Source organism: Saccopteryx bilineata, chromosome 12 (assembly GCF_036850765.1).
Source record: "Saccopteryx bilineata isolate mSacBil1 chromosome 12, mSacBil1_pri_phased_curated, whole genome shotgun sequence".
Lineage (NCBI taxonomy): Eukaryota > Metazoa > Chordata > Mammalia > Chiroptera > Emballonuridae > Saccopteryx > Saccopteryx bilineata.
The window spans coordinates 17,568,813-17,596,234 of NC_089501.1; the positions used below are offsets into that span (position 1 = coordinate 17,568,813).

At 36.9% G+C, this 27,422-nt stretch overlaps 1 protein-coding gene across 1 annotated transcript in view; it reads right to left on the minus strand.

The window, feature by feature from the left end:
- The window catches only part of TBC1D32 (TBC1 domain family member 32), a 248,526-nt gene that overhangs the window by 206,923 nt on the left and 14,181 nt on the right, over window positions 1-27,422 (minus strand). Inside the window, exons 3-10 of the mRNA XM_066248097.1 lie at window positions 17,023-17,200; window positions 16,301-16,369; window positions 14,006-14,131; window positions 10,632-10,710; window positions 10,393-10,496; window positions 10,238-10,299; window positions 9,098-9,242; window positions 6,508-6,567 (exon numbers count right to left, since the gene is read on the minus strand). Coding sequence (XP_066104194.1) covers window positions 6,508-6,567; window positions 9,098-9,242; window positions 10,238-10,299; window positions 10,393-10,496; window positions 10,632-10,710; window positions 14,006-14,131; window positions 16,301-16,369; window positions 17,023-17,200 — 823 coding nt within the window. The remainder of the gene's footprint in view (window positions 1-6,507; window positions 6,568-9,097; window positions 9,243-10,237; window positions 10,300-10,392; window positions 10,497-10,631; window positions 10,711-14,005; window positions 14,132-16,300; window positions 16,370-17,022; window positions 17,201-27,422) is intronic.

Here is a 27,422-nt window from a genome sequence, read left to right on the forward strand (position 1 = left end):
TAACAGAGATACAAAAGTGGGCGTAGGTATAAAAAGGTTGACTACCTGGGTTCTAGACAAACTTTCTCTTACAATCCTAATTCTTACACATACCTTGGTAAAAAGCAACAACCAAGAAAATGACAGAATAACAAATTGTCATTACGGAAAAATAAATACACTCAAAACTGACATTTACATCAAACTCAACACTGTCATCTGCAAGGGAAGGGGCTGAATATTTCCTTTAAACAGGTCTATTTTTATAGAATTATCCCCTGCCCCGTGCATGAGTGAAACAAACTGAAGTCACCTGACACACACCCAATTTAAAGCATAAAATAGCATTTCAAAAACCTTCATCCACTTAATATTAGCTTTCAGAGATATTTCCCTAATACCAATTCATATTTCTCTTAACAATCTATGTCTAGTCATATGAAATATGTGTTGTTTCCATATGTACTATGTGTTTTCCAATCCCTAAGCCTTTAAACATTCTATTACATTGCCCTGAAATATTCTCCTACAACTACCTAAAGCACCCTCCTCACATTGCCAGGATAACACCTATTCATTAAGAATAAAATATTCTCCACAGCCCTGGCCGGTTGGCTCAGCGGTACAGCATCGGCCTGGTGTGCAGGAGTCCTGGGTTCGATTCCTGGCCAGGGCACACAGGAGAAGCGCCCATTTGCTTCTCCACCACTCCCCCTCTCCTTCCTCTCTGTTTCTCTCTTCCCCTCCCGCAGCAGAGGCTCCATTGGAGCCAAGATGGCCCGGGCGCTGGGGATGGCTCTGTGGCCTCTGCCTCAGGCATTAGAATGGCTCTGGATGCAACAGAGCGATGCCCCAGAGGGGCAGAACATCGCCCCCTGGTGGGCATGCCGGGTGGATCCTGGTCGGGCGCATGCGGGAGTCTGTCTGACTGCCTCCCCGTTTCCAGCTTTGGAAAAATGAAAAGAAAAAATGTATATTTATGCTCCACAATCCTCAGAAAAGTATAATGTGTTTTATAAATAATTTTAATCTATTTAATAAATCAATGATAAACCTATACAGTGTGTTTGTAGTCATAGTGCACTTTTGACTGGTCACAGGAAAGCAATAAAAGACGATAGAAATGTGAAATCTGTACCAAATAAAAGGAAAACTCTCCCAGTTTCATACCTATTCAGTGCAGTTCGATGTGGGCTCATGCACAGAGTTTTTAGGGCTCCTTAGGTAGCTAATCCCATATAGCCTCTACAGACTCGTCACTGACTGATGGCCTACCAGAACGGGGTTTCTCCACCAAACTGCCGGTTCCCTTCAACTGCTTATCCCACCAAGTAATGTTATTCCTATGTGTTGGTGCTTCGTTATAAACGCGCCGATATTCACGTTGCACTTTGGTCACAGATTCGAATTTAGCAAGCCACAGAATACACTGAACTTTCCTCTGTACCATCCACATCTCGACTGGCATGGCCGTGGGCTGCTCCGCTGTATACATGGTGTTACGTCATCATCTGCGCATGCGCACATGCTGCCACATCATCCTACAGAAACTCGGAGGGTTTTCCTTTTATTTGGTGCAGATTTCACATTTCTATCATCTTTTGTTGCTTTCCTGGGACCGGTCAAAAGTGCACCATTACTTTATGGACACACTGTATTACCATGTTAAGAGGTATCCAGCAGAATAAGTTTAAAATTTTGTAAACCATATGTCAAAAGATCTCAATGAACATACCTGTGAAAGCCAAGCAGTCAGTGTGAGCTCCTTGCTTCTGAAAACCAGCCAGTAATAGACACAGCCCAGGATACATATTTGTAAAATCAGCTAGTCAGCAACAATCTCTCTTGAGCTGCCACTCTTCTAGACTTGGCTGAACTCATTCTCCCCTCTGAAAGCCCATCACTCCCTGAGTTTCAACCTATTCCCCAAACACAGTAAGATTAAAAATCTGATTTGCCTAACTTAAGCAAGGAATAAATTCAGCTTCATGCACTGTTTCAGGTATTAAACAATAGACTTCATCTTTCCATTGTCTAATGGAGCTTCCATTAAAGTTACATTGAAGACTGACTTGGCAGCATTCAGTGGTGGAAGAGTTGTTCACTGGGGCCCCCTGAATCCCAAACTCTGATAGTCCTTCAGATCTACCACCATGTGAGTCTGTGTCAACAGTAACCTGAGCTCCAACTTGCTTCATTGAGCTTTCACTGAAAAATTTGTTATCCTAAGATTTGTAATGAGATTTGCACAAATTTGTACAAAGTACCCTTCTGTTTTGGAGGGACACTGGTAAAAACAAACAAACAAACAAACAAAAATTGCTATTAAACTGCTTGTTCTTTGCTTTTTTGCTTTGCTATTTGTACAATCTTAACTCCTGTTTTATTCTGGTTTATCTTGCATCTACTGGTGTCTCATAGAGAAGAGAGGGAGGCATAGTCCAACCCAATCAATCAGTGCAAGCAAACCCTGAGATTACCAGCTACAAGCAAAAATATCATTCAAAGGAAACTGGTCAAACTGCCCTGGATGCCTACAAAACTTTTATGAGGACACTCCCTGCTTTGTCAATTCATTAAAGAGGGGAGTCAATGACTTTCATCTCACTGATCATATAACCCTCTTCCTAGCTCTTGCTTGGTAAGAATCTGAGACATTTATTAGGACATGCTAGGCCCTGGCCGGTTGGCTCAGCGGTAGAGCGTCGGCCTGGCATGCGGGGGACCTGGGTTTGATTCCCGGCCAGGGCACATAGGAGAGGCGCCCATTTGCTTCTCCACCCCCCCCCCCCCCGCTCCTTCCTCTCTGTCTCTCTCTTCCCCTCCCGCAGCCAGGGCTCCATTGGGGCAAAGATGGCCCGGGCGCTGGGGATGGCTCCTTGGCCTCTGCCCCAGGCGCTAGAGTGGCTCTGGTCACAACAGAGCGACGCCCTGGAGGGGCAGAGCATCGCCCCCTGGTGGGCAGAGCGTCGCCCCTGGTGGGCGTGCTGGGTGGATCCCAGTCGGGCGCATGCGGGAGTCTGACTGTCTCTCCCCGTTTCCAGCTTCAGGGAAAAAAAAAAAAAAAAAAAAAAAAAGGACATGCTACAGCCCCAAAATGTGGTGATCTGTTCTGTGTTTGTTGTGAGTTTCTCTAAGTCAGGGGTCCCCAAACTTTTTACACAGGGGCCAGTTCACTGTCCCTCAGACCGTTGGAGGGCCGGACTATAAAAAAAAACTATGAACAAACCCCTATGTACACTGCACATATCTTAAAGTAAAAAAACAAAACGGGAACAAATACAATATTTAAAATAAAGAACAAGTAAATTTAAATCAACAAACTGACCAGTATTTCAATGGGAACTATGCTCCTCTCACTGACCACCAATGAAAGAGGTGCCCCTTCCGGAAATGCGACAGGGGCTGGATAAATGGCCTCAGGGGGTCACATGCGGCTCGTGGGCTGTAGTTTGGGGACCCCTGCTCTAAGTCAAAGCTGCAACCTCCTCCTAATAGAAAAACTTACCCTTGCAATCCTAATTCTTACACAAACCTTGGTAAAAAGCAACAACAAAAAATTTACTTAGATAACAACTGCCATTATGGAAAAATAAATACACTTAAGAGAAGATCTACAGATTAAAGAGACAAAAGAGCAAAAAATAGTTTCTTTAACTGAGAACTCAAAACACTATCTCCAAAATAATCTCTCGCAGAGACTCTTTAGTTTGTTGCCATTCAGACCCTCAGAAACCCTTCTTTCTACCTTGCACACATCTCTACCCAGCTTTATTTTCACAACCTACCTACATCCACTTCTACTCCTATTACTCCTCCCCTCGCTTCCTAAATGTGGCACACTGTATTTTAGAAAAGGCAAAAATCACAGGAAAAAGGTACAATCTCAGTAGAAACAATCACATCATATAATACCCCCTTTAAATTACAGGGGCAAAAAGCAGATATAAAGTCAGTAAATTTAAACACTAGTCTAAAGAGTCCAGTTAAAGATAAAAAGAAGGATTTTCCTAAACCTCAAGGAGATAGAAATCTGCTGTAAAATTCAGGATCTAATTTAATACTACTCTCCTGAACTATCAATATATGCCAAGATGATGGGGGGTTGTTATGTTAAAAATAAACTTTGGTAGGAAAAGCCTATGATAGGAAAAAGAAAGTGAGAATTTAAATACCCTAAGCTGTTGATATTTTTTAAGAGACTTTACGAGGACAAGAGAAATAGTAAATGAATTACATAAAGTTATTTCAGAAGTCATTCCCTTAAGGGTAGATGGGCAAAGATTCAAGTTGTTAAAAATAAAAGGTTAAATATTTATGCTGTGCCTGGCCAGGCGGTGGCGCAGTGGATAGAGCGTTGGACTGGGATGCAGAGGACCCAGGTTCGGGACCCCGAGGTCTCCAGCTGGAGTGCAGGCTCATCTGGTTTGAGGAAAAGCCCACCAGCTTGAACCCAAGCTCGCTGGCTCCAGCAAGGGGTTACTCGGTCTGCTGAAGGCCTGTGGTCAAGGCACATATGAGAAAGCAATCAATGAACAACTAAGGTGTTGCAACGCGCAATGAAAAACTAATGATCGATGCTTCTCATCTCTCTCTGTTCCTGTCTGTCTGTCCCTGTCTATCCCTCTCTCTGACTTACTCTCTGTCTCTGTAAAAAAATAAATATTTATGCTGTTAGCCAAAACACTTTTTTCAACTAGTTTGTGACTTTGCAATACAATAGAAATAAACCTCTCAGATACCTTATTAAAAAGAAAAAATGACAGCACATACACATTAATTATTTGTGGCCTAATGCTACCTGCTGAAACTATCATAAATGTCATAACTGTAACAAATAAAATCTGACAGTAGCCACCAGCCAGGTATTAGCTATAAAGTGAAATAAAAGAAAATTTAAAACTCAGTTTCTGTTTCCTTATAGTATTTCAAGTTTTCAAGAGACACATATAGCTAGTGGCCCCCCATTAGACAATGCAGATATTTCAATGTTGCAGAAAATGTACTGAAGAAAAGGTAGAAGAAATGCCAAGTGACCCTGCTAAACAGGCTGCTCTGACTAAAGTCATGAGAGGATCTCTCATAGAACAAAAGGCAAATCCACGGAGCGGTCCAAAGTTTCTACTGTAGATGCACAAAATCTGATCGCTTCTGAAAGGAAAACGGGAACTAATAGATCTTGCATCCACTTTTCCCAATGCGTCTTTACAAAAGTTGGGCAAAGTTCTCTCTAATAACTGAAAACAAAATATACATATAAAACTTTTTGGTAGTTTATAAATTTAGTAAAGCTTTTTTAAGAGAAATGAGGTTTTTTTGAAATCTCATGCAAATTTGACCCATTATGTACATGAAATAAAATATTTAACCACGTTCATAAAATATTAAAGTTGTTTACTATAGTAACTATTTGCAGGCCAAAAATTGGTGATGGCATAATTAACTTTTCAAGTGAAGGACAGATTTTAAGAGTTAATCGATAAAAATATATTTGAAATACCTCCCCCGAGGTCTCTGTGACAGCAACATTGAGTTATTTGTATGCCAAACCATGGGGAGCAAATAACCATCTGTTCTTTGTTTTTTCTCCTTTATTTATTCTAACAAAATCAGTCTATGATCATATGGCAACAACAAATTTTTACTTAAAATGAGAATGGTAGAGAAATGAGAAGTGGAAAGACTTATTTCAATTCAGTTTGTCTAAAGATTTTTAAGCACCTTTTACTTCCACAGATAAATTCCATTTCTTTTACCCAATATCCCTTTTCTCATTTCTGAAGCTCAATTATTTTAATTCTCAAACACAAAACAATTACTATTCTCTTTCTTTCATTCTAAGCTCTATTGCATTCACCCAAAAATTCACCATTCAATGAATCTTCCCCTTCACCGGATTTCTACACTCAAGATTCTATCTAACTGCATAAACCATACTTATCATTCCAAAGTCACATTAGTATTTGTTAACTATTTTAATAAACTTCACACTTTTCTGGTTTGTCACAATTATTTGAATTGATGGTTTCTTTTCAATTTCTTTCACTGCCCTTACATTTTGTTCTACTAATAGCAATAAATGTTAAAAATATTGCTAGTATATTTTACAGTATTAGTTTATATTTGGTGTAACTTGAATCCATTTTCGCACATGTAAAAGCATATATATCATTCTGTATTTTTCGTTCAGCTTTTGGTTGGAAGCACAGGGATATTTTATAGAACTCATTCCCTTACAAATACCTGACATAAATTACATAATAATACTTAAAAATATGGTTTAACCTCAAACTAGTGGCCCAAACTGCTATGCATTTATATATTTCATAATTGTGATTCTGACTATGTTTTAAGTCTTTACTTTTATCTTTTTTTATGTTTCACAAAATGGTAGTTAAAAACCACATAAAAGGGGACTTCTTCGTTATCCAATATTAATTATCACTCAACTTTATACATTCAAGTTATTATATCATATGTCTTTTTGTGATATTATGTCTCAGCATAAGAACAGAAATACAGACTTACCAGAGATTTATATTTCTTTTCAAGAAGTTTTAGCACGACAGTTCGGCTATAATATGCATGCTGAAATAATAAGATGGTATTTAATACGTAACCTATACCATTTAAAATCTGTTTTTCCTGCCTTATTTCCAAAATTATCATAAATTACACCAATAACTTAGTTTTAAACTATTGTAATCAGTGCCGAACAGGTTTTTTATTATAATAGATTATGAGCATAGCAATCACAAGAATACAAATATATCAAAAAACTATGGATTTACTGACAGACTAGTAGAAAACCATTCTGTCCCTCAACTGTGACCAGTCCCCATACTAAGCTATATTGCTCAAAAAAGTTAGAGGATATTTCAAAAAGAATATGAAGCAATAAAATATCCCCTAATTTTTGTGAGCAGTATATTTTAAAACCACCACCAAAGAACAATCTGACTACCCATGTATGACAGAGCCTAAAGAAAAGATGCAAAGTAGGAGAGGGGGGTGGAAACGACAGCCCTCGCATTGTAGAGGTTACTGTACTGTCTACATATGCAGAAATTTGACAATGTAAAATAAATGCTCTGAAGAGACAGAGCATGCTCTGCCCATCATATTTTTTAAATGATTGAAAGTGCCAAAATAATCTTTAATTCTCTCCTTAGAGACAAATATATATTTGATTAAAGCATGCTTCCTAGGCATTTTATAAAGCAAGGAGAAAGTACATGTATTATTTAATTAAATTATATTAGATATCATTAGTGTTCAACATAGCTTCTCCATTTTACTTGAGAATAAAAATTATTACACAGAATATTACCCAGTAAAAACTATCAGAATCCCAGAGAATAATAAGAATTCAATTAAATGGGGTTTTAGTTAATTGAAAGTTAATTAAAGTCTGTGTTTTAATCTTCATAGCTTAAAATGTTTTTAAAACCATTAATCTTTTTCAGGTTTAATAAGAGAGATATGTTGACCTACAATTAAACTATTGACCATGTTCTGAAAAAAATTCTTCATACTGCATCCCTCAGACCAGAGTAACCAAGCTATAGCTCTCAGGCCAAATTTGGCCGGCAAAAGTTTTATTGGAACACAGTTATGTCCATTCATTTGTGTATTATCTGTGGGTGCTTAGGCCACAGCAGAGAACAACAGAAACAGAACAGCCACAGAGCCAAAAATATTTACTGTCTGGATCTGTATATAAATAGTTCTCCAACTTCTGCCTTACAGGGCATAGGAGAATTGGATGAATTTTTATTTCATTAATAATTTTCTGTTGGTTAGTTACTGTGATCTTCCTCATTTTCTTAAGAATCAAGTACTGGCAATAAAAATGTTAAGTAAAAATAAATTATAAACAGTTAGTAGAACATGATTCTTTTAAAAAAAAGAACTAAATACATAAATTTAAAAGTATATATAATAAATGTATATATCAAAATCTTAATAGTTAATTTTTGTGTTATAAACTTAGAGAAATTTGATTTTATTTGTGCTTTTATATATTTTGCATATTTTCTACAATAATGTAATTTGATAATCAAAAAATTAAGGAAAAAGGTCAGACTCAGGCAAAAAACAAATGGTTCAATTTAATCAAATTGAGCAAATATTTACTAACACATACTTGATAGGGTAGGTGAGGGTTAAACACTAGACAGAATTGTGTTTTCGTTAATTGGGCATTATAACACATTTTAAGTAATACATGCAAAAAAAAAAAAAAAAAACTTCTGTTAGATAATGTCCAAATTCTGCTGAGCAATAAATGAACATGTTGAGGCTTTGCATGGTAAGTCCAGGCACAGTCCTTCCCTCCCCTTCCCACAAATATAGAATATGATAGAATGCTCAGCAGACAGTAAAGGTAGAAAGAGACAGAGATGTGAGAACATAAGCCAAAACTGCTGCCATTACAGCCAGACACTGACCACTCTTAGCCAAAGCAGATAGGGAGGTAACAGCAAAGGGTCTCTTTACTCTTAATATTACATAGCTTCAGTTCAAGGACACTGGTGAGGTCCATAGGCAATCACCAGCATTCAGGCATTAAACGCATTTACCATGCTGCAGATTCACAAAGAGGCAAATCAAGAAATATTTTTAGATATAGTTTTAGATATATCTTTAGATATATCTAAGCCAGAGAAAAATGAACATTGAATCTTCATGTTCTACCACACATGCTTTAAAATTTTGAAGTTTTTAAACTAAAGATGACCAGATCTGGAATAAATTCAATTATAAAATAAATTTAAGAAAAATAAATACATATATACAAATAAAAATAAATCCTACAATTTTTTTATTTAAAAAACTCAAAAATAAATAAATAAATATGTAAACAAAGAAAACCCTGTCTGGCTCTGTCATTTACTACATAAACAATCTTGAACAAGTCATTTAACTTTACTATGCCTCAGTTGCTGCATTTGTAAAATGCAATACCACTTATCTCATACACTGTTACAACAATTAAATGAGTTAACATATATAAAAGAAATTATAACTCTTAGGACACAGAAAACACCCAAACATTAGCTATTCTCTGAAATATATGCATTGAAAGGTATAAAAACTTATTTCATTTTTTTCTTACCATCCACTTTTTGAACCACACAGCCTTGGTATCAACCAATGCAAGAAAGTAGACGGGATGCAAAATCTTTTGTGAGGCAAGGTGATTTTGATCATGTTTGACTGATAATAAGGACAGAGTACTCTCCACAATTTCTTCCATATACCTTAAAGTTTGGGGGGAAAAATGCTATTTAGATAGATGATAGATAGATAGATAGATAGATAGATAGATAATAGATAGATAGATAGATAGATAGATAAAAAGAATTGAGTAACCATTAGAAACAACTTTTATATTTCAGTAAATGGCTTTACCGGTTTATAAAATTATATTCTTTCTATTTCAACACCAGCTCTCCAAATTTAAATGTCCTTTTTAGACTCACAATTGCTCTTACAGCTTTATTAAAACTTTTAGAACTAGCCCTGGCCGGTTGGCTCAGCGGTAGAGCGTCGGCCTAGCGTGCGGAGGACCCGGGTTCGATTCCCGGCCAGGGCACACAGGAGAAGCGCCCATTTGCTTCTCCACCCCTCCGCCGCGCTTTCCTCTCTGTCTCTCTCTTCCCCTCCCGCAGCCAAGGCTCCATTGGAGCAAAGATGGCCCGGGCGCTGGGGATGGCTCTGTAGCCTCTGCCTCAGGCGCTAGAGTGGCTCTGGTCGCAACATGGCGACGCCCAGGATGGGCAGAGCATCGCCCCCTGGTGGGCAGAGCGTCGCCCCTGGTGGGCGTGCCGGGTGGATCCCGGTCGGGCGCATGCGGGAGTCTGTCTGACTGTCTCTACCCGTTTCCAGCTTCAGAAAAATGAAAAATGAAAAAAAAAAAAAAAAAACTTTTAGAACTAAAAGGAAAAAGTTTAAAGAACAATTAAGGAACTTATCCAAAGTAACAGAGACTAATAATGAAAGAGCCAGAAGCTACAACACCCTCTCCTCTCTTTATCTTGTGGTGATAAATAAATGATATAAAACAATACCTGCATAGAGCCATTCACAAAGCTAAGAACAAAACACATAGAGCTAGAAAATAAAATAAAACTTTATTAATCCCTTCTCAATCATGTAAATAAATTAAGACACTCTCTATTCTTTCTCTTTGAAATGTATGTGGGACAACAGTAACAGTACTATAACTTATGTTGGCATAAATTAGGGGACTTACTTTTCAGGGTGACGAATCCAGAAAGATGGAACCACTTTCTGATATTCATTTAGAAGACGAACCTATAAAACAGAGTATGATGGTTCTCAAAAATTAGAATTCTTAAATATAGAATTATTAAATAACATTAAAAGCATATTATAGCAAATGAATACCTTTTTAAGTAAGCGGATCACGTTAGGGTTAGTTATATCTATGCCAGTTGAAAAAGTAGGAATATGATTTTCACTAGAAAGAAAGTATAACTCCAAATATTTAGCTGAAAATAAAAAGTAAAAGAATATATATGACTCGTATACCGTTCAATTATAATGCTTTCTGAAAAAAAAAAGTTATTTCTTAATCCATTTTTCTTAAATATAAATTTAAAAAAGTTTTAAATAATTTAACATACCTAAACTTGTATAAATTTCCTTGGTCATATGTAATGGTGAAAGTGTAAATGTCTGTGCATAGAATTTCAAAATCCGATCCTATGGAAATAAAATGAAAGATTTACATCCAAAAGTCTTACAAAATAGAATAAAGATGATCATTTTTCACATAGTACAAAACTTAGAAAACAAATCATTCAGAAAATTGTTTATAGTAGTGTACATAAAAAAGGGTACATTCTTGTGTTGGTCAACAAAAAAGTAAAATCACCCAAATCTAATAGTAAATCCAAGACAGAAGTATATTGTTGTAAAATCAGTAATAGTAGATACAGACATAGGGTGGCTCGTGAGGTTTGACAGAGGAAGGTACAACATAATTGTGTCAAGGAAACAGAGCAGTGTTACTAAAATATATATATATATATTTGTGTGTGTGTGTGTGTGTGTGTGTGTGTGTGTGTGTATGTGTGTGTGTGTGTGTGTATTTTTCCGAAGCTGGAAACGGAAGCAGTCAGACAGACTCCCGCATGCAGCCGACCGGGATCCACCTGGCATGCCCACCAGGGGGCGATGCTCTGCCCATCTTGGGGCATCACTCTGCCGCAATCAGAGCCATTCTAGTGCCTGAGGCAGAGGCCACAGAGCCATCCTCAGCACCGGGGCAAACTTTGCTCCAGTGGAGCCTCGGCTGCGAGAGAGGAAGAGAGAGACAGAGAGGAAGGAGAGGGGGGTGGGGTGGAGAAGCAGATGGGCACTTCTCCTGGGTGCCCTGGCCGTGAATTGAACCCGGGACTCCTGCATGCCAGGCCGACGCTTTACCACTGAGCCAACTGGCCAGGGCCACTAAATATTTTTTTTAAAAAAACTTTCCAAGTCCAACATTGTTGCCTTTTATTTAATTGCTTATGTGAAAAGTTTCAATAATTATTAATAGATATGTAGGACTCTAATAATCTTGTTTATTCTCAAGAAAAAGTATTGTGTAATAATATATTTTAGAACTTCACAAGGTAAATGAATTAAATGACATAACAGATATACTTAGAACAGTACCTGGCATTAGTAGGAACTTAAAAATGATAATGTTACTATTATTTTAATTATATCAACTTTAATATTGAGATGAGATTAATCCTAATAGTGAAATTCAACTCCCCAATAAATAAAAACATTAGCTGTTCTACTCTGGAGACAAAAACTAATAACCTTACCTATATCAAATATTAGAATAATATGCTTACAAACAAGGTTACCCAAGTGACTAAAATATTGTCTAATAACTGCAAGAGATTCCTGCTGAACAAAGGATATTAAATCCTTTGGGAAGTCTATTTTTACAGTTGCAGCAATTGATCAGTATCTGTAACACGTTTCAAATGCTATAGGCTTCAGTCAGTTATACTTTAAGAGTTCCTTAGAGTAGAAAATGAAGAAACAGAATCAAATTCAAAAAGATTTTGGACCAAGCATAAATTCTAAATGAATACCACACCTGGTTTTCTCCTCCAAAATGACTGGTTATACCATCTTCTCTTTTTAACAACTTCTCCCAATTTTATTAACTTAATTATTGACTCTGACTCTTGCTGCATAATAATCTGTAAGAGCTAAATAGAGCTACTTATACTGACCCATTAGGATCTTTACTGTGTTTATAAAATTATCATATAATTTCTTAAATAATTAAAGAAACCTCTCTATTATTCTGTGTTTGTGAAGTAAAAAAAAAAAAATACAGAGAAATTTATAACTGTGTTTTCTATTACAGAGTCTTGAAATTTTAAGGTGACCTTAAAATGTTTTTTACCTTGAAGTTCTTGGATCTTTGAATGTGTTTCTGATTTTGTTTTTACAGAGGTCTGCATCACCCACTGGTATTAGCAAGATTGACCTGCAACCAGGTATGAGGTAAACACCTTTCCCCCTTATAAAAATACTATAATAAACCACCTTTTTAAAGTCCACTTCAGTTTACTAATATAATTATATCTTCATTGATGAAAAAGTGTATCTAAACACAAATGTACTGAGATTTGTTTATAACAGCTTGTTTACTGTGTTTTCTGGTAGTGTGTAAGTTCTATGAAGGCAAACATCTATCTTCCTCATAGTATGTTCTCAGCATCTAAACTAGAATGATGCACACCATATGCATTCAATACATAGTTATAAAACAGTTAAAATCATTTAACTCTGTACTAATGCTTCAAAAATTCTGTACAAAACATTGTTTCAATTTTAAAGCTAAATTTTTCTTCATAGACACACATCAATAATAAAGAAAAAGACTCTAAAAAAGACCTAATTTGTATTTAAATGTGACACTGATAAATTCAGAATTTTTAAAATTCATATCACAGATTATTAGCCAAGAATTACTGCACTTTTTAGTATCACCCTACTTTTCATCCTAAACTAACTATTCCTAAGAAGTCGTTTACAAATCATTTTTTACAATTACATCTCTAAGGATTTCATAGTTTTAAAATTTGGAAATTCTTCTATATTTGATTTATGATTCACCTCTATTATCTTTTAACTCTTAGCTTTACACTTTTCTAAATTCTCTTTTTAAGCAATTAAGCAATCTCTAAATAAACACTTAAATACATTGAGTATAATTATGAATCCTTTGGAATAAATTGTTTTTATTTATTTTATTTTTTATGAGAGGAGGGAAGGCAGAGAGACAGACTCTCACATGTGCCCCAACAAGGATCCACCCAGCAAGTCCAATAGGGGGCAATCCTTTGCCCATCTGGGGTGTTGCTCCATTGCTCAGTAACCAAGCTCTTCTTAGCACCTGGGGTGGAGGCCATGGAGCCATCCTCAGTGCCCAGGGCCAACTCACTCCAATCAAGCCATGGATGCAGGAAGTCCGGGGGAGAGAGGGAGGGGGAGAGAGAGAGAAAGAGAAAGAGAGACAGAGAGAGAGAAGGAGGGAAGGGGTAGAGAAGCAACTGGTCACTTCTCCTGTGTGCCCTGATCAAAAACTGAACTTTCACATGCCAGCCAACACTCTACCACTGAACCAACCAGCCAGGGCCATCCTTTAGAATAAATGCTAATTAATCATATCAGTTCAAATTTTCATATAACATGAATTCTTTCCCAAAACACTTTAAAAGTTCTTTTTAAATAGTTTATTTAATTCAAAACAAGGACATATGCTTGAATATCGCTTTGCAAGAGAAAATAAAATGTACAAGTTAACACAGTCCACTATAATTTGTCAATGTAGTGTGACATTGACCATACTTTGAATCTAATCATGAAATAGTTAATTCCTTTAAAAAAATCTTGACAATTAAAATGCTAGAACTGAAATTTCATAAACACTTGAGCTGATAGGAAAAACTTATTTTTAATATTTCTATAAGCATTTCCTTACACTAAACACAGGATCAGGATCTGAAAGAGACACTGTCAGTTTTTCACAGAGAGTGGTCCAATTTTCACAGTTCAATACATCAGATGGTGGGGCTGAACATAACATTTGCAAGGCTTCATATCTCACCTATAATTTTTAAAGAGATTTTTATTAATACTCAGCTGCTAGAAAAAGACCAATTTTCCAAATATTTAACAAACATTGAAAAGCAAAGTCTGGACAATTGTTTTAAAGAGGCAATTGAAGAGAATCAGATGTTCTTTTATAAAATGATTTTTAAGAACTCATTTTTAAAACTAGTTTTAAACAGAGAAAAAGTAGGTTATTTAATGTGTAGAAATAATAAAAACGCTGAGTGTATGAGACATGTGACCTGGAATCTTGTAAGTGGAAGAGGAAAGATGGCGGCGGAATCAGAATCCCCAGGGCAATGGCTTGTCCCACACGCTTTCCCCACTGGGGTAGGTGGTCCTACAATTTGAGGGCTTTAATGGTGAAGTTTTTATTCCCATTCCAAGATAATGAACAGTTTTCCCAAAGCAATCTACTTGTTTCTGCTGCTACACCAGATTCTCTGACCTTCTAACCACTGACATAAAAAAATGTCATTCAGCAGCATGATGCAAAATTGAATTTCTGTATTTTCACAGAAGGGTTATTTCTTAATCATTCTTCTCAAAATCCAATCAGAATTCACTCAAAAGAGTGTGACTCAAGGGACAACAGTGGAGAATAACAGCTCTGCAATTATAAATGGAGCAGAACTTCTCCTCACTGACTCTCTAACTAGTGAGTAATAACCCACCGATTCCAACCTGTTCCTCAAAACCTGGTTATTTCCCCACTGAAATAACTAATGCCTAGAGATTTTTAAAAAAATAATAAAATAAAAAAGGTGAGGAGTCTGAGAACAGAGCTGAGACCTCAGGAAACCAGACACTCTGAATGAGGCTGTCAAGCTTTAGGCAAAGCCTGACCAGGCGGTGGCACAGTGGATAGAGCATCGGACTGGGATGAGGAGGACCCAGGTTTGAGACCCCGAGGTCGCCAGCTTGTGCGCGAGCTCATCTGGTTTGAGCAAAGCTCACCAGCTTGGACCCAAGGTTGCTGGCTTGAGCAAGGGGTTACTCAGTCTGCTGTAGCCTCACAGTCAAGGCACATATGAGAAACCAATCAATGAAAACTAAAGTGCCACAAAGAAAAAAAACAATTGATGCTTCTCATCTCTCCATTCCTGTCTGTCTATCCCTCTCTCTGATTCTCTCTCTGTCTCTGTAAAAAAAAAAAAAAAAAGTTTTAGGAAAAAAAGAATACACATGTATTTTTTAAATGTCTATGTATTCACACGAAAGAACTCCTCATTATAACTTTATTTGTGATAGGGTTTAAGGAGACTATGAAAAGTTTTTAAAAACATTTTTCCTGTTCAGTTAATTTTTAGGACAAAATCCCATTAAGAATTTCCTACTTCCCAAAGTGGTATAATGTTTTAGAACATGTATAGATTTCCAAATAATCACTTAAACTAAAGACAAGATTGTTATTATATAAAATTCAAATCCTATTTCAATATATTTTAAAACATCTTATTTACTGAGAACCTAAAAAATAAATCAGAATGCAAAATGCTGAGAGGGAAAAAAATTATCCTCCTGTGACTTTTTAGAAAATCCATGGGAATAAATCATAGCTATTCATTCATAGAGAACACATAGCAAGACAGAAACAAGAGTCTTAGGTACTTCAAAATCTTACCATATTTTCTATTTCAGCTTGACTTTCAAATAAAATAATACTTCATAAACAGTAATTTATACAAACTCTTAAAGTATAAGCATGCAATTCAATAAAATTGCTCCTTTAAAATCCTTTTTCTAATAAATGAATATTTGTCAAAGTTGTTCAGATTTTCCCGATTTTAAAAAAACATTAAATGAATTTTGTTTTTCTTCAAAGAAATCACTAAACTATCATATACAAAGCAACAGAAAAGGAACAGTTTGAGGAAAAACTGCTCATAACTTCATACCTTCAAAATTGAAACTAGAAATAAGAATTTCCTCTTACAAATCATGACTATTCCCTAAGGACAGCCTCCCTTAGGCTGAACGTTCATTTCAATAGTGGAAGGTCTAGCAGACCTATGAGTTGATCATTGCCATAATAAGCACTGCCTTCAAGAGAAACAGCCCAGCTGCTTCGAATTATATACATATACATATATATAACTATATATTATATATAAATATAGATGATTACATTTATATGAACTTGACAGTTATCCTTTAAACTTACCTCTTTAGGTTGCCCTGGATCCAACTGATCTAAAATCAATTGTAATTTTCCTTGACAAAATTTGTAACTCTGTAATACAATTGACAGAAGAGTCATTTTTTGGGCAAACTTTAGAAGTACTGCTATAAATAATTTTTTACTATAATTGCAAGAAAGAAAAAAAAACATGCATTCTGAACAAGAGAAGGGGATGATCTATTTTGATCTGGCAGCAAACAGCATTTTGGTTTCCCAAGACATGTAAATAGGAGCTGAATGTCCCAGTAGAATAGTGTGCTTTCGGTACAAATGAAAACTATTATTATTTGCTAAGCAACTGCAATATGTAGAACATTATAGGGCTGAGACTTAATAGACATTAGGCCAAAATGTTTTGTACCCAGAAATGCTAGATGAATAATACGGAAAGATAAAATAACATAAACAAGAAGGCACTAATAGTACCCTAGGCGTAACTATGATGCTCCTTGAACTTTTTGTTCCTTTTCTGTCCTGTACTCTTCCTAAGCCTTTCTCTGTGTCTCAGATATAATCATTCACTGAACACATAATTCTAGAAAATGTTATTTCACCGACTAAATCTTTAATATTAGGTTATTTTGTTTATTTTTCTTCTGAATTTTAAAACTAGAAAGCAAAAATAATCTGGCTAATAAAGAATTCATTGAAGCTAGTGTTTATTAAACACTATTTCAAGACAAATACAAAGCTAAAGAACACACCTGATTGAATGACGAATCACTGTCAGAGCAACTGTCGGTGCAGTAACTATTGCTTTTCTCCTTTTGGAATATTTTCTGCCTCTCTTGACTTCGCATCTCATCGTCTTCAAACTTGTTAATCATAGATTCCACCACTACCATCATGACGTTCTTCAGGGAATGCATCATTTCTTTGTATCTTTAAATTCAAAGCAGTCTCAGTAAGAGAAAGACTATTAGCACAAATTAAAATATTCAGCTAAATTAAACCTATTTTTTTCTGTAAAATCTCCTTAAGAACACAATTTTAAAAAGAAAACAATTTGACAGTTTTTCTTAAAGAATAAATGGCACAGCCTGACCAGGCAGTGGCACAGTGGATAGAGCGTCGGACTGGAACACGGAGGACCCAGGTTCAAAACCCTGAGGTCACTGGCTTGAGAGCAGGCTCATCTGGTTTGAGCAAGACTCATCAGCTTGAGCCCAAGGTCCCTGGCTTGAGCAAAAGGTCACTTGCTCTCCTGGAGCCCCCGATCAAGGCACATATGAGAAAGCAATCCATGAACAACTAAGGTGCCACAATGAAGAATTGATGCTTCTCGTCTCTCTCCCTTCCTGTCTATCCCTATCTGTCGCTCTGTCTCTGTCACAAAAATAAAATAAAATAAAATAATAAATGGCACAACAGAATTCATTCACATGATAGCAATAAAAATTAATAGGGCATCCAAAAACTATATTTTCCAAGGTTTTTTTCAACTGGTTACATAGACCAAGGTAGTAAAATGAACAGAAGCTAAGGCAAGACGTTCCAATGGCATGGATTCCAGAAATTAGCAACAAAGTCAATGGTTACTATCATATACCCATACACAGCCTATTTTACACTTCCATGTTTTATTTCTCTCTTTCTCTATCCTCCCTCTATTTTCTTATCTCCCCTTACCCCTACCTATTCTTTATATCTATAAGCACCTGCAGCCACAATTTAGACCAAAATAAGAGTTAAATACCAATGGGTCTTTCAAATAGAGGTTAGAGAACCCATTGTCAGGGATGTTAGAAAAGGTTTTCTAAAATTAGGAGTTGAAATGGTAACTTATAAGATCCCATCAACTCTACAGATCTAAAATTCTCAAAAAAAACAACAACAACAACAATAAATTTCCCCATTAAGTGCAAAATCTCAAATCATATCTATATTAGATTGATATTTACAATAGCCTAGAAATAGAATTTTAGAGCTAACTGGGACCATAAAATAATCTAGCCTATCCCTTTATTTTACAAATAAGGAATATGAGATGAATCATTGAAATTTCTAAATTTCATGTATATTTAAATAAAGATTTAAATAAACATAATGAGTAAAGTACTAAATTTGGAGTCAAAGAACCTGAATTAGATTCCTGACTACTTTATCTACCAGCTCTGTCATCATAAATCTCATTTTCCTCTAATGCAAATGAAATAAAAAGAACACAATTTAGCTGACCTATTTCACATGGCTATAACAAGAAATAATTAAGAATATATATCTCAAAGTTCTTTAGAAATATAAAGCACGATACAAATATTTATTGATTATCACTATAATAATGGTAATAAATTAGGAAAATAAGCAGAGAAACTTTCCTTTTTCACCATTCTGGTTTATGGGTCATTGTAACTGCATAAATCAAAGGAAGAATAGGTGAGGTACCCTCTCTCATAAAAGCAATAGAACCATACTGGGGACTTGAATAGAAATAGTAGGCTGAGACTTTAAAGTTTAAAGATTTTTAAATATTTTAAGTAATATAAATTATATACCACTAAATATAAATATATGTAATTTCTATATATAATTTAAAATATATTCTTATCTATTTAGTCATCTTTAACAATATGATTTACATAACATGTAACTATAAATAAACATAAAACATATATTAATATATGTAAATATTTTCAAAGTCCTAGAAATTATGAGAAAAGATAAAAATAATGAAAGATGAGACTGGATTAGAAACAAAGCAGGGTGTAAACACACACAAGAGGACTGCTATAGAGGAGAGAGGCCGGGGAAGATTCAAGTTTAAAGTAAAGGGAAATAGAAACAAACAAATCCTAGGTTATGCATTAATCTAATTGGTGAAGTACCTTTAGGGTAACTGACCCAGAGGGCCCCAGTCTTCTCCTGTACAAATTCTGAGCAGCAAGGAATAAGAAAGCATAACAATGCTTTGAAAGCAATTAACAGCTATCTAGCAAAAGCTGTTCTCTCCTTCCACAGGCTTTGAATTATAACTGGGCATGGAACTAAACTAACTCCCATACTCCTTTGCAATTAGGGATAGCCATGTGAATAACATCACATCCTATCCTGTTAAAACTTACAATATGTGACTTAATGAAAAAGTATAAAAGCCATTATCAATAATTAACAGGGAAAAAGTAAGGGTAATTAAAACCCATGGAATATTTTTAAGTTTTGTTTTAGACATGTTTACTCCAGACCTTTTTTTTTTATCTGACCACTTTTTATTTTTTTATTATTCATTTTAATGCAGTGACATTGATAAATCAAGGTACATATGTTCAGAGAAAACATCTCAAGATTATTTTGACATTTGATTATGTTACATACCCCTCACCCAAAGTCAAATTGTCTTCCATCACCTTCTATCTGGTTTTCTTTGTGCCCCTCCCCTCCCCCACCCCATCTCTCTCCTTCCTCACCCCCTCCCCCCCACCCCCACCCCCATTACCATCACATTCTTGTCCATGTCTCTGAGTCTCATTTTTATGTAGAATCTATGTATGGATTTATACAGTTCTTAGTTTTTTCTGATTTACTTATTTCACTCCGTATAATGTTATCAAGGTCCATCCATGTTATTGTAAATGATCCAATGTCATCATTTCTTATGGCTGAGTAGTATTCCATAGTATGTATATATATGTACCAAAGCTTTTTAATCCACTAGTCCACTGACGGACACTTGGGCTGTTTCCAGATCTTCGATATTGTGAACAATGGTGCCATAAACATGGGGGTGCATTTCTCCTTTTGGAACAGTTCTATGGTGTTCTTAGGGTATATTCCTAAAAGTGGGATAGCTGGGTCAAAAGGCAGTTTGATTTTTAATTCTTTGAGGAATCTCCATACTGTTTTCCACAGTGGCTGCACCAGTCTGCATTCCCACCAGCAGTGCAGGAGGGTTCCCTTTTCTCCACATCCTCGCCAGCACTTATTCTATGTTGTTTTGTTGATGAGCACCATTCTGACTGGTGTGAGGTGATATCTCATTGTGGTTTTAATTTGCATTTCTCTAATAATTAGGGAGGGATGTTGAGCATTTTTTCATATGTCTATTTGCCATCTGTATGTCCTCTTTGGAGAAGTGTCTATTCATTTCTTTTGCCCATTTTTGGATTGGATTGTTTGTCTTCCTGGTGTTGAGATTTACAAGTTCTTTATAAATTTTGGTTATTAACCCCTTATCAGACATATTGTCAAATATATTCTCCCATTGTGTAGTTTGTCTTTTTATTCTGTTCTTATTGTCTTTAGCTGTGCAAAAGCTTTTTAGTTTGATATAGTCCCATTTGTTTATCCTGTCTTTTATTTCACTTGCCTGTGGAGATAAATCAGCAAATATATTGCTGCGAGAGATGTTGGAGAGCTTACTGCCTGTGTTTTCTTCTAAGATGCTTATGGTTTCATGGCTTACATTTAAGTCTTTTATCCATTTTGAGTTTTGTTTTTTTTTTTTTCATTTTTCCGAAGCTGGAAACAGGGAGGCAGTCAGACTCCCACATGCGCCCAACTGGGATCCACCCAGCATGCCCACAAGGGGGCGTGATGCTTTGCCCATCTGGGGCTTCGCTCTGTTGTGTCCAGAGCCATTCTAGCGCCTGAGGCAGAGGCCACAGAGCCATCCCCAGCGCCTGGGCCATCTTTGCTCCAATGGAGCCTCGCTGCGGGAGGGGAAGAGAGAGACAGAGAGGAAGGAGAGGGGAGGGGTGGAGAAGCAAATGGGCACCTCTCCTGTGTGCCCTGGCTGGGAATCGAACCTGGGAATCCTGCATGCCAGGTCGACGCTCTACCGCTGAGCCAACCAGCCAGGGCCGAGTTTATTTTTGTGAATGGTGTAAGTTGGTGGTCTGGTTTCATTTTTTTGCAGGTAGCTTTCCAGTTTTCCCAACACCATTTATTAAAGAGGCTGTCTTTACTCCATTGTATGCCCTTACCTCCTTTGTCAAATATCAGTTGTCCATAGAGCTATGGGTTTATTTCTGGGTTCTCTGTTCTGTTCCATTGATCTATATGCCTGTTCTTATGCCAGTACCAGGCTGTTTTGAGTACAATGGCCTTGTAGTATAACTGGATATCAGGAAGTGTGATACCCCCCGCTTTATTTTTCTTTTTCAAGATTGGTGAGGCTATTTGTGTTCTTTTTTGGTTCCATATAAATTTTTGGAATATGTGATCTATATTTTTATAGTATGTCATTGGTATTTTAATTGGCATTGCATTGAATTTATAAATGGCTTTGGGTAATATAGATATTTTAATGTTTATTCTTCCTAACCATGAGCACGGTATATGCTTCCACTTGTTTGTATCTTCCTTGATTTCTTTTATCAATGTTTTATAATTTTCCAAGTACAAGTCTTTAGTCTCCTTGGTTAAATTTACTTCTAGGTACTTTATTTTTTTGGTTGTAATAGTGAAGGGGACTGTTTCCTTAATTTCTCTTTCTGACTGTTCATTGTTGGCATATAAAAATGCCTCTGATTTCTGAGTATTAATTTTATATCCTGCCACTTTGCTGAATTCATTTATCAGGTCCAGTAGTTTTTTGACAGAGACTTTAGGGTTTTCTATATACAATATCATATCATCTGCAAATAATGATAGTTTTACTTCTTCTTTTCCAACCTGAATGCCTTTTATTTCTCCTTCTTGTCTGATTGCTGTGGCTAGGACTTCCAGGATTATGTTGAATAAGAGTGGTGAAAGGGGGCACCCCTGCCTTGTTCCTGATCTTAAGGGGATTGCTTTTAATTTTTGCCCATTGAGTATGATGTTGGCTGTGGGTTTGTCATAGATGGCTTTTATCATATTGAGGTATGCTCCCTGTATTCCCACTTTGCTGAGAGTTTTGATCATGAATGGGTGCTGAAACTCCAAACCTTTTTGAAACCACCAACATAGTCTTTGCAAGAAATATCAGTAAACTGGCCACAGAAAGAAAAGAATAATAATTTTTAAAAAGAAACTAGAGAGTCATACCCTCAATCAAAAACTCAATGAACTGTAACTAAATTATAGTCATTGAAGTTATGAAAATGCCACAGAGAAATAGATATAAGATAGCCACCCAGGGGTCCCCAAACTTTTTACACAGGGGGCCAGTTCACTGTCCCTCAGACGATTGGAGGGCCGCCACATACAGTACTCCAGTACACTGACCACCAATGACAGAGGTGCCCCTTCCGAAAGTGCGGTGGGAGCCAGATAAATGGCCTCAGGGGGCCGCATGTGGCCCGTGGACCGTAGTTTGGGGACGCCTGATAGCCTATGGACAGCACTACTAAATGCCTTTATACTGCAAGAAGTCAAAATAAAAAAAAGCTCTAAGAGGCAGTGATAAAAAAAACCTCATCAATTAACAATAAAAATCTTCATAGTGAGTATTTTTACTTATATATATATGAGTAATATATGACAGAGCCCACAGATGAATTCTTCCATGTGCAAGCCTTTATTTAAAAAATACCAAAATGTTTAACTAGGAAAATAATGTGTAATTATTACAGTAAAAAAAGTTAAATAGATGCACTGTTGCCACACTAGCCCTCAGTAATTTCTAAAGAACCACAAAAAAAATTGAAAGAAATAACACTCTGTACAACTTAAAATTTCTCATCTATGTTCACAAAGCAGAAAACAAATATTCACTATGACATTTAAAGTCTTCAATGGCCCTGGCTGGTTGGCTCAGTGGTAGAGCATCAGCCTGGTGTGCAGGAGTCCCGGGTTAGATTCCTGGCCAGGGCACACAGGAGAAGCGCCCATCTGCTTCTCCACCCCTCCCCCTCTCCTTTCTCTCTGTCTCTCTCTTCCCCTCCCGCAGCCAAGGCTCCATTGGAGCAAAGTTGGCCCGGGTGCTGAGGATGGCTCTATGGCCTCTGCCTCAGGTGCTAGAATGGCTCTGGTTGCAACAAAGCAAAAGCCCAGATGGGCAGAGCATCACCCCCTGGTGGGCATGCCAGGTGGATCCTGGTCGGGCGCATGCGGGAGTCTGTCTGACTGCCTCCCCGTTTCCAACTTCAGAAAAATACAAAAAAAATAATAATAAAAAATAACCAAATAAAGTCTTCATGAGGTAATTATTATTGTATTACTTTTTACACATGGGTGAACAAAAACGCAAAAAATTTAAATGGGTTACCCAGAGATAAAAAGTAATTTCCAAATAATCACATATAAAACTTTATTCTTAGTATTGAAATACTTTCAATTTCTGACTAATAAAGAATTTTAGTAGTACTAAACAGACTACTAGAAATTATATATCACCCAAAATTGGAGATAACTCCAGTTCTTATTTTTTCGTCAAACCAAGAAATAAGAAATCTTAATTTATATGGCTTTTACTCAATATATATTAGTGGTTAAAACTCTCTGAATTTATTAATAGATGTACACTTCATTCAATAACATATTTATTTAAGTAATATAATCAGTTGTCAAAAGGGGAAGAAATCCTGTCGAAATAATAAAAGTTTATTTAAAAACAAATCATATTTAATGCGTTAAAATACAATAAGTAATATAAGATTCAGGTATATATTTTAAGTTTTCTATTACTGGAAAGATAAACTATATTCAAAGCTTCAACACCTGCGTACAAACTACATAGGATGCCCAGCATGAAGAGAAACCAGATGCAAAAGGCACCCAGAGACATCACATACCTCCAAGTCTGGAAGCTAAATTTTTTTTTAATTGAAAGGAGGGAAGATAGTGAGACAGACTCCTGCCTGTGCCCCAACTGGGATCCACCCAGCAAATCCCATCTGGGGCCCATACTCTAATCAACGGAGCTATTTTTAGAACCTGAGGCTGATGTGCTCAGACCAACCGAGCTATCCTTAGCACCCCAGACCACACTCAGACCAATCCAGCCACTGGCTGCAGGAGGAGAAGAGGGAGAGAAAGGGGAGTGGGTGGGAGAAGAAGCAGATGGTAGCTTCTCCTATGTGCCCTGACCGGAATCGAACCCAGGACTTCCATACACCTGCTGACGCTCTATCCACAGAGCCAGCTGGCCAGGGCCTAGAAACTAAATTAATAGAGTAAATGTCAGTGTCCAAATTATACAAAAAAGTAAATTTGTGGAATCTAAATTTAAAAGGTTTTTACTGTGCATAAAAGTTATATAAAATTCCTATTAGAATCAAAAGTCACTACCATGTTGCCTCAGAAGGCAATTTTTAACATTAGCTAACACTAATATGTTAGCTACCCTAAGAACGAAAAGCTAAAGAATCATATGCTAAGGGTTGAAAAATAATTAAAATGAAGAACATCCAAGTAGCTGAGCTTAAATATGAGAAGGAAGCCCCGAACCTTCTTTCACTGCTATGTACTAAATTATGTTTTATGAGAGTTGGGCATTTTATCATGCCGTCCCACCACTCAAGAACCAGGAGCAGCTCCCTAATGTCTATGGAATCCACTCGGCTTCCGTTCAAGGCTTCCACTCACTTGGCCAACTTTCCACATAAATAAGTAAATCAGAAAAAGCTAAGAACTATATGATTTCACACATAGGTGGGATAAATGCGAAGTGGTTACCAGGGGGACAGAGGTGAGGGGAGGGGAGTAAAGAGGGACAAATATACGGTGATGGAAAATGATTTGACTTTGGGGTGATGGACACACAACACAATCAACAGTGCAAATGCTATAGAAATGTTTACCTGAAACCTATGTACTCTTTTTTTTTTTTTTTTCCCAGAGACAGAGAGAGTCAGAGAGAGGGATAGACAGACAGGAACAAAGAGAGATGAGAAGCATCAATCACCAGTCTTTTGTTGCGACACCTTAGCTGTTCATTGATTGCTTTCTCATATGTACCTTGACCGTGGGCCCTCAGAAGACTGGGTAACCCCTTGCTCGAGCCAGTGACCTTGGGTCCAAGCTGGTGAGCCTTGCTTAAACCAGATGAGCCCACGCCCAAGCCAGCAACCTCGGGTTCTCGAACCTGGGTCCTCCACATCCCAGTCTGACGCTCTATCCACTGCACCACCACCTAGGTCAGGTTGAAACCTACGTACTCTTATGGATCAATGTCACCCCATTAAATTTAACTTCTAAAAAAAAAAGATGTAGTCTTTTAAATACCAAAACAAGTGAAAATTATATTGTTCCCTTCTGTTAGGCCAGAAAGGCAGGCAAACAATGAATAATAAATATAAAGGGGTGGGGAAAAGTAGGTTTACAGTTGTGAGTACATGATACACTGAGTTTAGTCCTGTAGTATTATTTATGAATTACTGTATTATTCAGCTGTCTTATTTGTAAACTTACTTTGCCCACCTCTGTAAATAAACATTAGAACATTAATGCCGGGTTAACTATCAGACATGCATATACCACACAGTTCTTACCCTTAGGAATCCACAGTGAATTAACAGGGAGTCAGGAACAAAAGTAACTATAAAAATAATAGTCCTCAGGGTATCATATACTGAAACGTGCCCCTAAAAGGTAACTAAGGGGAAGATGGGCTTTACACTGGACTTCAATATCAAATAGTTGTACCATTCTGGACAGGTCACTTAATTTGCCTACTTGGGCGAATAAAATGAAGGGCTTAGAACCAATCTTTCTGAGGTATTTTCCTGTACTGATATCCTAACAATCTATGGAGTTAAAATTAATTTAATAAAAACTGAGCTCACTTAACCTTTTTTAGTCTTTCACGACTACTGTCAGACTAGACTGAATGACTCTTGGGAGAGGATTTGTTTATTGTCCCCTATACACATCTTCCCCTCCCCCTCTTCCACGTAGTGTAGATTATAACCCCTGTGGTACATGGTCATCACCAAGGGATTAAACACTCCAGTCTCCATTGTGCGACTCCAGTGTGAGCAGATGACTGAGTTTTAACTAATGGAAAGTGAGCGAATAAAGACTCTTACCCTCCACTCCCTCTTTCCTCGGCCAGGTTGAAAGACAGTTGTGTGGTTAGTGTGGCTGCTTCAACCATGCAGATGAAGGCAAAACCCAAGGACAGGGGTTGGAAATGTATTTCTTCTGGACATAACTAACCTACCACCTCTTTTTGTAAAGTATTGTTGAAACACACGCATACTCTTTCATTTATATATCATCTCTGTCGGTTTTCCTACACCTTAAGAAGCCTAAAATATTCATGTGTGACCCTTTACTGAAAAAGTTTTCTAGCCCTCGCCCTAGGATATGATGGAACAATAAAATCAAAGGAGACTGGGATCCCTGGCTAAACTCACCAACCTGCCCTGCACTCACACACTTCTGAACTGCACCTCAGGAGACAAAAACTGCCTTCTTTGACCCTCTATATTCTGGGGTCTGTTTATTGTAGCTGTTTAATGTATATATTAACTAATATAGCCTTCCTCTACATTTCCATGTGTGATCTTTTGCACATATCATGACACTTACAACACTGCATTGAAACTATCTCTTTTAAGTTTCTACTTCAGTGCAATGTCAAACTCCCGATTACACGGACTTATTGGAGGGTAAGGGGTATCATATTTATCTTCATAGTCCCAAGATCTACCACTTAATGTATATTTGTTACTTATTAAATATGTGATGAGTATATAATTGATGAGAGGGGAGAAAAGAGAAAATGATTTATTGCTAGCGTCAGAATTATAACATATGGCCAAAATCTAGAACACCGACATCAAATGCTAGTGATTAAGTGGAGCAAGAAGAATTTCTATATAGTGCTGGTAAACATGCAAAATGGTAGATACTTCGGAAGACAATTTGGCAGTTTCTTACAAAACTTAATATACTCTTACCACATGATCCAGCCATCACTCTCCTTGGTATTTACCCAGAGGACTGGAAAACATATGTGCACACAAAAACCTGCATGCAATGTTTATACCAGCTTTACTCATGATTGCCAACACTTGACAGCATCCAAGAAGCCTGGTGTGTCCAGACAATGGAATATTACTTAGTGCTAAAAAGAAAGGAGCTATCAAGCCATGAAAAGACATGGAGGAAACTTAAATACATATTATTAAGAAAATGAAGCCAAGCAGAATGCTACATACTGTATGGTTGTAACTAGATAACATTCTGGAAAAGGCAAAACTATGGAGACAGTAAAAAGATCAGTGGTTCCAGAGGTTGA